The sequence below is a fragment of the Puntigrus tetrazona genome, chromosome 4 (genome assembly GCF_018831695.1).
Source record: "Puntigrus tetrazona isolate hp1 chromosome 4, ASM1883169v1, whole genome shotgun sequence".
Taxonomy (NCBI): Eukaryota; Metazoa; Chordata; class Actinopteri; order Cypriniformes; family Cyprinidae; genus Puntigrus; species Puntigrus tetrazona.
The window spans coordinates 16,529,981-16,544,302 of NC_056702.1; the positions used below are offsets into that span (position 1 = coordinate 16,529,981).

At 36.1% G+C, this 14,322-nt stretch overlaps 1 protein-coding gene across 1 annotated transcript; it reads right to left on the reverse strand.

Annotated features, from left to right (window-relative positions):
• Positions 1–7,999: 7,999 nt before the first annotated feature.
• LOC122342596 (nuclear factor 7, brain-like) lies at positions 8,000–12,922 on the reverse strand. The gene is made up of 6 exons (XM_043236534.1): positions 12,300–12,922; positions 11,442–11,537; positions 10,853–11,083; positions 10,752–10,774; positions 10,558–10,679; positions 8,000–9,490 (listed from the first exon to the last, which is right to left on the reverse strand). The coding sequence occupies exons 1-6, from the start codon at positions 12,699–12,701 to the stop codon at positions 9,003–9,005; spliced, it is 1,362 nt and encodes a 453-aa protein (XP_043092469.1). The 5' UTR covers positions 12,702–12,922; the 3' UTR covers positions 8,000–9,002.
• Positions 12,923–14,322: the final 1,400 nt, after the last annotated feature.

A 14,322-nucleotide genomic window follows, 5' to 3' on the forward strand; every position in this document is an offset into this window, starting at 1 on the left:
TGGCTGGATGTTGGAAAACTCTCCTCATCTCAGAAATGAAGTCATCGCTGTTGATTGTTAGTAGAGCTCTCTGATCCCACAAAGCTGAGGCCCAGTCCAAAGCCTTGCCTGTAAGTAGAGTAATCATGTAGGCCACCTTGCTACTTTCAGTTGGAAAGCTGCTGGGTTGGAGCTGGAAAACCAGAGTACACTGGGTAATGAATCCTCTGCATCTCTCTGGGCTGCCATCATACCTCTCTGGTGCTGGTAACTTGGGCTCGGACGGGACAGCCAACATGGGTCTGTTAGACTGCTCAGAAGGAGGTTGAGGTTCCTGGGATAAGGAGGCTTGAGACTGTAGATTTAAAAGATGAAGGATCTCAGACAACGCCTGGTCATGCCGCTGTATGGTTGCTGCTTGATCTGAGAGGGCTGTTAAAATACGATCCACATTAGAAGGAGGTGAAGTTGCTTCTGCTGGGTTTCCTTCCATGGTTCAGTCTTGCTGTCAGGGGTCCCCCTAGGCGGGACTAGAACCCTGGTCTCTGGTGTTCTGAGAAGGTGGTATTAGCTACTGAGCTAACTTCCAGGCATTGAAACCCAAGAGCAGAAGAGCAAAAGAGCCAGGAGACTTGAGTCTTCAAACTAAAAATATCTTTACTAATGAAACTAAAGTCACAAAGTACAAACAAACTTGGATAGCCGAGCTTCCGTAAAACAAGGAACAGAAAATAGACACAGGGGTCAAAAAGGTACAAAAGCTGGGGAACAATAGTCTGTTAGAGGGGGGGAAGAAATGGAAGGCGAGGGAAGAAGGGGGGAGAAGGGGGAAGAAGAGAAAAAAGGCGAAAAAAGAGGAAAATGAGGAGGAAAGTGGCTCTAATCCCTTTGTGCGCGCCAAAGCAATGTTTTTGTAAGTGTTTGTTTGCAATAAATTGCTTTTAAAAACGTTTTCCTGTTGTTTTATTCATTTGTGAGGAGAACGGTTGATCACAAGGTACCTGGTTCGAATCCGCTGCTGCCAGGAATAAAAGTCGTTACTTAATGCTACGAATTTTTTCTGAAATTGCCAATAAACCTTTTATTAATTTTATGTTGCTGATTGTCAATATTCTCTTCAGTTCAGTTTTTCACTTTTAATTTAAATTATACTTCTACTGCAGCTATTTTCTAAATAAAATAGTATAAATAGTCCGTTTATTTCTGAAACAATCCTAAAATTTCTCTGAATTTTTAAAAATGTCTATAACCTTTGAATGAAAATGTAGAAAAGTAAAACATGGAAAAGAGAGTTATGTAATCAGGACCATTTTATTATTTTTCAATTAGTCATAGCCAATTATTCATTGCAAAAACAACAGAAAGAACAGAACATGAACAAACCTTAAACATATCCATGACACTTGTGCATTCTTGGCACAAATAAAAGAACAAAAAACAAAACTATACACATAAATAAAATGTCTTGTGCATTCTTTCAACATAAATAAAACTAAATATAAATAAAAAACAAAATAAAATAAAAAAAGTTACCATGCCTCTCGGAAAAAAAACAAACAAAAACAAAGCTATACAGATTAATAAAACTTTTTATATTCTTTACACATAAATAAACATCATAAATAAAGTTTCCATTTCTCTTCTGTAAAAAAAATAAAATAAAACTATACACATAAATAAAACCTTCTTTAAAGTTTCTTTTTTTTTTTATTTAGTTTTTTTAATATTCTCCAACCACTGCTCCTTTGGTAGTGTCTCTACAGAGGGGCAGTATATAATGCCCTTGTATTGGTTGGGCACTATCTGGTCAACCTCATTTCCAATGGAGGTTACCCAGAGTGCTGTCCCCTGTCCATGGCCGGCCAGCTTCTTTGTGATCTGAAATTTACAAATGTAACAAGACTTTTATGTTCATCATTTTTTTTATTATACAGTTTAATTGGAGTCTATTATGTACTTTGTGTGTGTGTGTGTGTGCGCATGTGTGTCCGTGTCCGTGTGTGTTTGTGTTCACCTGGTATTTATCACGTTATTGTGTCGTCACAAGGATGGGAATACCAGTAAATTTTGTAAATCATATTAAACAAATCCAAGATTTGTTTCATTTACAGGTTTTGATTCACCTCCGTACAATGTAATGAGATACTGGTAACTTTACCTTCTGGTAGAGGTCATACCACGTCCGCTGCCGTGGTGCTGGTCTGTTGCCTCCAGAAGGCCATGCACCAGAGCTTGCAAAAGCCCTCAACCTGTTCATCCACTCGACATCACCCATGGCCTTGTGGGTCTTTGGCTTGGTACTCATCTAAACACAATTTGGAAATAACTCTAAATAATGTGCATTTTTGCAAGCACTAGACAACTACACAGCCAATTTCAATTTGTTTATAATGATACAATTATATATATATATATATATACACACACACACACACACATACACATTCAAGGTAACTAAATAATGGCACTCATTACAGCAAATGAAAATTATTTTACTACAAATAAATAATAAATAAACCTTGTTTTTAAAGTGTTACACTTCAATTATACAGTATTTGAACATTATTATTACTAAATGCGCTTACAATAGAGGTAAGATTAGTTTTTGTTTAGTTTGAATAGTTACATCCAATTATGCCAATTTACTGTTATGTTAGTTACTACATTTAGTGTGTAATAATGACAAAAAAAATAAAACGCATTGTTAATTCAGTTCAAAACTGTGGTTAAACATATGTTTCTTCATAGTAACTACAGTTTTGTAACTGCACGTTTATATATCTATGGTTAATTGATGTATTACTTTCCTTTGTCATTTAAAATGATTATGTTTAGCACTTGCATATGTGTTTATACAAATAGTAATCAATCTGCAAACACAAAACAGGATTACTACATTCACACTATAGCAAAACAACAAACTTTGATGTAAAATGATTGTTTTTTACCCAAAATAAACTTTTAAAAATCTTGTGAAACTATGCTAACAAAACACTTTTACTACACTTCCACTATAGTAAATATTGCACATGGTAAATGTTTACAAGCGTCACGTTGTTTTTTTTCATTCAGATTTTTATGTATAGCAATACTTTGTTTATACAGTTGAAAACTTACTAAATGGAATGTAATAACTAAGATTAAAGGCAAACAACGCGACGACAAAACACGTCATGGTTACTACACCACACGTCACTCAAGTCAAATCATTTTGAATTTCCCCGGGGAATTTAATGACAGTTGTAACGCTTTTTCCCGAGATATAAAACGACTAAATGGAATGTAATAAATAAGATTAAAGGCAAATTGTAATTATAGAGAAGATGTTCAAAAGTCGTTACGAAGTCATAGTTTTTAAACGCAAAACATGAACGACGGACGAAAACGTAATGAATTATCAGCTCAAAAACATAGCAAACGGTGAGGAAAAAAACATTTAATACTTACTTTGTCGAATTATGCAATTTTCTTCTGTCGAATTGAAATCTGTCAATTTTCCTCAGGACTGCGTAAAGTCTGCTCCCAACAATGGACAGCTCGCGCTCTGATTGGCTCCCCAACAATGGACAGCTCGCGCTCTGATTGGCTCCCCAACAATGGACAGCTCGCGCTCTGATTGGCTCCCCAACAATGGACAGCTCGCGCTCTGATTGGCTCCCGTCCATTCTCAAGCGCGACGCGGTTGGCCGTTCGTCCATTGTCAAAATGGAAAGCGAGCTCGGCGATTGCTCCAGGTAGGACCGTAACAGGAGCAGGAATGGTAATCAAATTTTTGACAAGAGAAATGTTTCCAAGATTTGGAATTCCTTCCGAAATAAGTTCTGACAATGGATCAGCTTTTATCCAAAAAACTATAAAACAAGTCCTACAGAATTTGAGAATAAAACAAAGACTAGGCTGTGTTTACCATCCTCAATCCCAGGGACAAGTTGAAAAAGTAAATGGTCTTCTCAAATCCAAGATTAACAAAATATGTGCAAGCACTAAATTAAATTGGGTTGATGCTTTGCCTCTTGCACTGATAAGTTACCGCATGCAAACTAACCAAAACACACATCTAACACCTCACCAAATGCTTACTGGATGCATGATGCCTGCACCATGTAACAGAGGTCCATACAAAGGCCCCCCACTAGAACAACTACAAATGTAGTTAAAATCGTACATGAAAGACCTAACTGCTATCCATAAAGCTATTTGTGCACTGGAAAAAAAGAAAGGAGCTGTCGGAGCAGATGGAAACCAGCTGTCCTGTCACCCCAGGAGATCAGATCTATCTGAGAGTATTCAGAAGGAAATGGAATGAGCCAAGAAGGGAAGGGCCATATAAAGTCACAGCTGCGACACCAACTGCTATTCAAGTAGAAGGAAGCAGCACTTGGTACCATCTAAATCACTGCACAAGAGTTCCCAAAGAAAGACCAGCCACGATACAGAATGATGAAGAACATGCAACAGAGAGAGCTCAGCATGACAACGGCGATAATAATGTTGACCACATGCCTGATCAGCACATGTCTGTCACAACTTCAAGCCACAGACAACATCACAGCTCCAGCCCCCACAAGTCAAGCACTGAACAACACTCTGCCGCACAACCTCACTTTTCTACCATCAACTTTTCAGGCCTCCACCAAAACCAGCAGCGACTCAGTTGAAGCAGGACTACATGGAAAGCAACACAGGAACAGCGAGGACAATGATATCATGTATGAGGATAACACCAAGCAAGATGTTTTGTGGGAACTGGCACAAAGTAATCAGTGGTATGAATTACATAAAAAAAACTGCCAAGTATGTACCAAAACACCTGTAAGCCAATTAATAGCCGTTCCAAATCCATACAACTACGAACATTGTGCAAAATTCAAAAGAGATTATTGCCATTTGGGAAAAGACTTCAGACCCTTCTGCCCCGCTGAAGGGTAGGCTCTCTAAGTAATGCTAACCACAAACTTCTTTTCAAACCCATACCAAGACTGAGAGCTAAATGTAGAAGTCTGAATCTAACAGAGGGCATGAGAATTTAAAAAGACCAAATAGAAATTCCAACCTGGCATACCATAGACTATAGTAAAGAATATGAGTGTTTTGCCAAACCGACAGGAATTATAAGTGTGGGACAATTCAAAGGGAAGTGCAGCGTCACATGGAATATTGATGCCAAAATCTATTGAGAAGCTGATGATCCTATGGAACTTCCACCCTTCCAGGCCTCAGGAATCAGCAGAGGAAGAAAAATATATACAGCTAAAACATGTGAAAATCAAACTATATAATTTCCCGAAGCAGACAGATACAAGGATCAAATGGCAGCACTAGCAGACTTTTTCTGGATTTGTGGAAATGGGAAACTTTTACCTTCATTACCCCTAGGATGGACAGGAAAATGTACTAGAGTAGGGTCGATACAAGAAACTCATATTACAGAATGAAATCCTGAATCCCTTTCCGGGAAAAATAACGCAGTAAATTCCAGAGCTAAGAGAAGTTATAAACCAGATCCTAGAATATATATAGACTCTGTAGGCGAACCAAGAGGTTTACCCGAGCAATTTAAAGCAAGGAATCAAGTTTAATCAGGTCTTGAATCCATATTTATCTGGATTACACAGAACAAAAATACAGAATGGATAAATTATATATATTACAATCAACAAAGGTTCATTAATTACACAAACAAAGCATTAATTTCTTTAGGAGAACAATTAGATGCAACAAGTAAAATGACATGGCAAAATAGACTAGCTCTTAAATGGATATTAGCTGACAAAGGGGGAGTATGTGTATTATTTGGTAATCAATGTTGTACTTACATACCTAACAACACCTCACCAGAAGGGACATTTACAAAAGCCATGACCAAGCTCAAAGAACTACAGATAGAAATGAAAAAGAATGCTGGAAAAGATGAGAAAATATGGGACTAGTTTAATTTAAATTTAGGATCATGGGGAAAATGGTTAGTAAAAATAGGACTACAACTCGCAATGGCAATTACCATAGGAGGATTATTACTTTGTTGTTTTGTAAAATCTTTAATTATCAAATCCACAGTCAAACAAATGGGAGTATTGAGACCTAGCAGAAAAATATACTCAAATCAAAATGAGCATTACCTACTTTACAAAACAACCATGAACTTGCATCTAGCAGAAGAAATGTCCAATAGCTCTGATGAAGAATAAGGGAATGACGAAAAACTATTATGCATGTTTTATATTTTGGTTTATGATGTTTTTGTTTTAAGATGTTTTTTGGTTTATGATGTTTCTGATTAGCATTTAGGAGGTACCCTTCTTACTTACATATTCATATTTGTTTATGTTTACTCATGCTTTGTTTGATCTACTTTATTGACCTAGATGTGTTCCATAATTATGATAACCATAGATATAGTAAAACCAAGTACACAACCCCTGTACATTGACTATAAAGTAAAATCAAGGTGTTATGGTCTTTTACTTCCTTCTAGCCAAAGAGACCGAGGGAAGAGGTTTGGCCCTACCACCTTCTTGAGTGAAGTGGCATGATTTAAACTTGTTTTAACGTAACATAGGGACTATTTTTAGTTACTAGATAGCATTAACAGAACAGACTGAATCATAAAACGTCACTCAAGAGTAAAATGAGATCTAAACATCTCAAAGGGGGAAATATGAAGACGTTTTTGTTGATCAAAATATAAAGAAATCCTATACAATTTAGTTTACCATTATAACTGCAGTCAGACCTAAGCTAGAAACCCCACTATTTAAAACCATCTGTTTTTGGCATTTTACATCTGTTGTTCTACACCTGTGATCCTCATTTAGCAAGGGTATTTCAGGTGCCCACCATTTATTACTGTGATGGGTTGTTGTGACGACCATATAAAAACCCCTGAATAGTGGTGAGGGGGAGTGCTGTCTATAGAGTGGTTCTGTTTGGACCTTAGACAGACTCGGCTTGTATTGATCAATAAAAGTCTGACTTTTGCTATCAAAACCTAATGCTTGGAGTTTTTCTTTAATCCAGGGAATCCACAACAATTTCAGTAGACTACAAGTCAACTCATAACATAACAACAACAGTACCAATAAAAATTAATAAAAATGAATAAGTTCCCAGGTACTTAAATGCACTTTTAAGTGTATTATACTTTTGTATTGCACTGTGACATAAACACGTCTTTATATTTAAATGGCTTGCTCATACATCACTCAAAAAGAACAGGACAATCAGTAGAGAGGCTCATGAATAGTAATTAGACAGACCAAAATGAACCTGTTTTCGACAGAGCTCATAAGAAAGGAGCTGTAAAAACATTTTGAGATAGTTTTTGTTACTTATACTAAAATAAAATTCCAAAAAGGTGTACAATATGGAACTTTTAATGTGACAAATATTATTTCCCATTACCAGCATTACAAATAATATTTCAGCAATACTCCAGTAATCATTTCAACAGTTCATTGACAAGGCTTATCAGAAAAAATGCATTCTGTCCTTCAGCACTAGAACTACCAAGGCCAGCAATGGGATAACTTTATTGAAATACAACCAATATAACTATAATACCCTGACTTTTCCTAAATGTATTTATATTTTATTTTTTGTGTATTAAAATTACAAAACCCAACAGAGTTCTGAACATTTCTACCGTCATTTCTTTTTTTTACCACAGTTAAAGATACTTGTCACTGTTGCTTAGCAACTTGTTTTAGACTTCATATTCTAGTGCTAAACTGAAATTTCCTTTTGCTAAAAAAAACCAAACAAGCGGGTGGACATGATCCCAGGTATGTTAGGCTGAGAGCCTGGTTGCATGTTATCAAAAATAGCCTTCTCCAATTCTATACAAAATAGCCATTTATATAACAGCCATCCTTTTATTGATGGATTAGGTTTTCACTGGTGGCTACATGTAATTGTTTTCTGATTCGTGTGATCCAAACACTTCCTTTTTTTTGTTTTTTTTTTACAGAAATTGAGTTTTTTAATTTGTAAATGAAATTACAGAATACAAATGGCAAAGAAGTGAAGAAAAAGAATAGGAAAGATTCATTGTTTTACATTCATGTTACATTACATAACAGTTATGTAATAACTGAATTAAAGAAAAAACAATCCCTTTCATTTGTTTTAGAAGGGCAGAGAATCTATGATGAAAAACGAGGTCTGACAATGTGCCAATAGTTTTTGGAAATAAAATTCACAAAGCCACGAAGAATTCTGTAGCAATTACTTCACAAACTCAGTTCTTGTTAAAAAAAAATACACATTTTAATAATTAAAGGATGACTCACTATATATTAAAACTATGAAGAAAGTTAGATGCACTTTAAATAAGAACATAAAACAAAACAAGCACCATGACGCGACACTAATGACCTTACATTTCTACAAATATAACAGTCTCTAAATGCATGACACACTTTTTCGGACGGAAGATCTTGACGGAAGTACACTAACGTCATAAAGGTTTCTAACACCATGTCCCAACTACACGCGATGAGTTCAAGTGCGACGCAATCAATCAAATATCACAGCCAATCAGAAGCGTGTGTGGGCGGGCTCTCACTACAAAATGGATGCATTTATAATGTAAAGTACATACTGAGTGACTGATAACATTTCTGTTATGGAATAGACTCGTTGATTCGCAGCAAGTTTACTTGTCATTTTTAAGATGAAGGCATTCCTCCGAAAAAGGGGCGTGAAGCAATCATTGGACATTTAAAAAAAAAAAGTACTGTGAAAGTAAAGTTTTCTCTTAATGGAAACCCTCTTATTAAGGGTATATGATTAATAACTGTTTAATATATTACTATATTGTCTATCAATATGCAAGATTTTCAAGAACCCAATTGGCTTATTTGATCTTAAGACCCTGATTGTTGTAGTGTTGGATATCAGTCATGTGATCATCATGACTCAATCACAGCTGTACTGACGTTTAGATTGACAGCACTCTCACCGAAATGGATTCAATATAGGAAATATTATGAAAGCAAGAACTTCCAGATCTACAAAAGTAACTTTTACTGACTATTGATCGGTAAGATCCTCAGAAAGGAAGAACAACTGATGAATGGGAAGAGTGTGTGAGCGAAGGTGGTTGTGAATGTGTGTAGATGTGTGTTAGTTACAGGATCAGAGAATGACAACGTTCCTCCGTCACAGTCCAGATACACTCTCACACGATCAAGCTGTCGATTAACGGGAAAACCAGAGCTGAAAGTCCGTCCGTGCTGCGCAAACCAGACACTGGTGTCGTAGAAATCGCGTCCCTTCCTCTGGTTGAATTCTGTAGTTACTCCCAGTCTCCAGACCGGGCTCTCTTTAACCTCCACATCCCAGCAGTGTGTTCCTGAGTCAAAACCCTCAGATCCCAGAACACAGAAATGATAGTCAAATCTTTCTGGGTTATCGGGGAGAGACTGACTGTTCTTGCTGTATCTCACGCTGGTCAGATCGCCAGACAGAATGAGATCTGGATGAGCCGTGTTCGGATCCAGAATCACAGGAGCTGATAAGACACAACCAACAGATGCTTTTATTCTGATGTTCATGTAATGGTCAAGAGTGAACTTCTGTAGTTCAAGCACATTAGACTTTTTCTATGATCACTGTCATTGATCACTGTCACTGTCAATTTCTGACGTTCTGAAAATGTTTCCAACAGTATCTTCCCTCTCCCTCCATACCATGACTGAAGAGAGACCAAAGGCCCAAGTGTGTTTTTTAAGAAGTTATTTTTAGATTTTCCAAACAAAAATAGAGATGTATCCATACTGTTTTCCATAGTTTTTCAGACCTTCAAATTCATTTTGAAACTGTGCATGAACTGTTGAGTCAAAGGAAAGCAAACCTCTAAAATTATAATGCATTAACAAATGTGTGCAGTAATTGAGTCTAAACTCAAACAGATGCAAATAGTTTTGTGATTGTTACAGATAGAAATACTGACTTTGCTGCACACCTCTAATCAGTTCATCAAAACACACCGTCGTATTGGATACCTGGCTGTCTATTCATGATAACATCATGTTCAGGAATCAGGGTGAGGTCAGAAACTCAAGAAACCCAAACAAAGGCTAACATTTAGCGACACAAAATTAGTAGCTGGTAACAGTATACAAATATACACCAGTCAAACAGCCTTTTTAGTTAATAAATGTACACAAATTGTGCTTAATGTTATATCTAATACAGTGTTGGGATTTCAAATTCAAATAAATAAATGCAGTCTAATTGGCACTAATTAAGCTAATTGTCAGTCCCTTACATATGATTTTCTTGTAAAAAACATATAACCAGTCTTTCAAATGAACAGAGTAGAATAATCATGGCCGATAATAAGACATGCAAGCTGGAAGCAAAAACAGCTGTTGCTTCTTGCCCGACTTTCTTAATGGATAACCTCCAAAGGCTCTGCTTAAAAGAAGAAGAACAACAGAACAACAGTAATAAAAATAATCTCTATCCATTAGACCGTGATTGCTATAATTCTGAAATCCTTAGGGCAAAAATGTAGCTGTCCATACCCTTATTTTTAAAATTTTTCCAAAGATTTTCTTAATGTTTTAGACTCACTGTTTTGGACGATGTCCTGCATCTTCTTCCAGACTCTGAAGGTCAGGTTGCCCAAGTATCGTGGCACATGAACCAATGCTCCAGAAAGTGTCTGTGGATCCGGCTGTGATGAGATCTGGACTCTGGAAGAAGACTCAGAAATCAGAAATGCAGTGGCTTAAGATGAGAAGCAGAGACATCAGCAGATCCCTCACCTTTCCATTGAGACCGGAAACTCCTGCAGAACAAACGCACCATTGATCATCAAGAACTCAACCTATCATCAGTCAGTCTAATCAACGATCTGAAATCATACCTTTAGAAAACAGACATCAGATGCTTTCATCATCTCCTCTGTGTCACTGATTGTCTCTAAAAGAGCTGAGATGTGTCTGTTGATCTCCTCCAGCTTCTCCTTCATCATCTCCTCCTTCTGCTCCTCTTCCTCCCTCAGTGCAGCGATTGTAGCTTCTTCTTCATCCCTGAGAAACTGATGAAGCTTCTCAAACTGCTGTTTAATCTGATGCTCTGCACTCTCAGCTTGATGCTAAAATTAATAATAATAATTATCTCAATCAACACATATCGATACATTAACAGTTACAGACATATACCACATATATCAATTTTATAGTTATTATTAGTGTGCAAGGAAAATGTTTATTTTCTATTTTTCATTTATTTTCAAGAATGGTCCTGTTCAGTTAGCATCTGTGAATTCATGCTAACAGTAAAAAGGGGTTTTATTTCCCCGTCACATTCATCTTGGGCATAACCCACACATCTATAACAACTGTGCTATAACAACAAAAACTTATAAAATATATTATAAATAACTTATAAAATATATTACTTCCATTGTTTGGTCTTAAAATGTATATTTATTTTTTTACTTTTTTCCTCACCTTGATGTGTTGAACTATTTCTTCATACTCTTCTTTAATGTTTTCATTCTGTTGAATTTTGTCCCGTAAGGACTTCAGTGCTGTATTGAGCTCCTCCTAGAATATATATCCAGATCTACAACTTAATAATGAATAAGTATTTATGCCTAAAAACCACTAGGAAGTTTATAGACTGTTTATATATAGCTATACAGGAATCCTGCGGCTAAACCATGAACCTGCAGATATTAAATTTTTTTTACTCTGACCGGATGGCACTAATCTTACTTCAAACATTCCATTTTGAAGGCATTGTCTCTTTTATTATTAATAGGGAAAATTTGATATTGATTATTGCATAAATATTAATTAGTACCATGAAATGTTCTCAAAAGATAAAAAAATATTATGGAAAAATATATATATTACATTGATTTTACTAAAAATAAAAAAGTTACATTTTGGGTGCCTGGTCTGTTTTGACCTGAACACCGTAAGATTGACCTCCAAATGATCAATACTGGAGGGTTGAATTGATTAAAATGTTTTAAACAGTAATGCATTATGAAAAAACAAATAAATAATGAGATTTTATAAGAATTATGAGAGAACTATTTCAAAGGCTTGTAGACTCAAGAGAATATCCAAATGGTAAAACTTGATGTACCAAACCTTCCCAGAAAATGTTTTTTTTTTTTGGTCTTGTTTCCAGCCAAAATATCCCAAAATTCTAAAATCAAGTAGGATTTTCAAAACAAAAAAAAAGTCATAAGATCTTAAACTTTTATAGAAAGATATCCTGATATAATGACCTGCGATCATCTGTATTTTTGACTAATTATTGTAATTTACATAATAAACCAGAGATTTTTGGCTTACCTTATATGATGGAATGACTTCACCGATAGGTCTGAACATGTGATTGATGCATTTTTGAGAATCTCTGCACGCCAAACACACCAGCTCTTTGTCCTCCAGACAGAAGAGATCAAGTTTCTCACCGTGTAAACTACAGATCTCCTCAGATCCCGAAGAACACCTCTCGTTTCTCTGCTTCAGGAATGAATCGCATAAGTGTTTCAGTGCGAAATTAGGAGGAGGATCGTCTTTCGAGGATCTTCTCCTGCAGATGGGACATTCTTGAGTTTCCTTGGTTCTCCAGAACTGCTGAAGACACTCTTTGCAGACGCTGTGACCACATGATAAAAGAACGGGATCCTTGAAAATTCCACGGCAAACGGGACAAGAAAGTTCTTCTGCAGATACATTTGGTGAAGCCATTTTACTCTGAGCTCCAGGAGTCTGAACTTCACATTCACTTTCTGAGAAATGCTTCAAAATCTAATAAATCCCAAAGATCTGATGTCTTTTCAGAAATAAATAGTTAAACATTTATTTGCTGTATTTGTTCTTTATAGATTCTTTGTTTTCTTTAGAAAGACAGAAGAGAGAACGAAAGCAAGGAGATAATCCTCTTCCTGGTAAGAACCGTAAGACCTGTTCAAACAGGTCAGACAACACAAACAGGATTTCTTTAGTAAACACAATGCCCCTTGTTACCTTGTACCTTTTTTCTCCATTACATCACCAGAGTTTTTTTTTGATTGATTGAATGTGGACAAGGATTATTTGTGATCAAAGTGCACTTACCTTTAATGTTCCATAGGATCTCTATTCATTTATTCAATATTATTGCTCTCAAATATAAAAGATAACCCACATCGGAATCCCATCTTGAGGTACTTTTCTAATTACTCCCCTCTTGTCAAGACAACTCACTAAAGTGAAAACTTTACCATTTTCTAAAGACTTTAAATTCATTATTTTTTATTTCAGCTCATCTGGATTATTGTAACTGCATTTATATAGAAATTATTCAGGCTTCTCTCTCCAAACTGCAGATGGTTCAGAATGTGGCTGCTCACCTGTTGACTGGTTTCCTGGACAGAGATTAAGCCTAGTCCAAAAGTAAAATGGCCATTTAAACCAGATTAAAAGAAATCTGCTTTCTCTGTCATGCTTTTAAATAGTCTCTGATTTAGTCCAAGCCAGATTTTAATAGGCTGAATTCCTAGAGGAAGACTAGAGCTATTTCAGGACTAAACTGGGCCTTAAATTAAACCTTGCAGGAGGCAGGTGTAACTTCAGATTAACGTTGTGTCACCATGCTTTATGCATCACAATTACTGGAACCCTTTGTAGATTTTTCGCTGACCATTGCTAACAAGAATCACACTCAAAGTCTTGGGTTTTTGATGCCAGAAAACGGCTTTATTACAAAGAGAACAAAGCCGAGAAGTTTTCTTCTGAGAAAATTTGTGTTTTTCAGCAAAAGTGAATTTCTGGCTCAAGTAATTTTCTATCTCAGTTTTTAAAGTTATTTATAACGAGACACATTTATTTATTTATTTATTTTTTAAATATTTCACAATTATTTTAATCTCTGTTTAACAAATTATTTTAGATAGTTCTACTATGCCTATTTTGCTTTGCTAAGAAATATAAAAATAAAAAAAGTGATGGGTTGTTTAACAAACCCAGCTAACATTAGTGTATTCTTACCCTTGTACTAGTTTTACAACGTAGTTTTACAGTACTAGTTGCACAACGCTTTGGTATTGTCATGATTGAGGGGTCTGAGGCGTGCGGATCCATTTGTTTAAACAAAGACATGGTCAAAGCAGGCAGATGTCAAAACACAGCAAACAGGAGTATAAGAGGCAAGGCAACAACAGAATTCAAAAAAACAGGCAGAGGTCGGGTCAGGCAGCAAACAATCAAAGTATCAGAAGACAGGCAGGGTCAAAACCAAAGAATCTCGGGAAACAACAACAATCAAACAATACAACCTGCAGATGAGGGGCCTGCTACAGTATTTATAGTCTACAACAGGAAGTAGCAG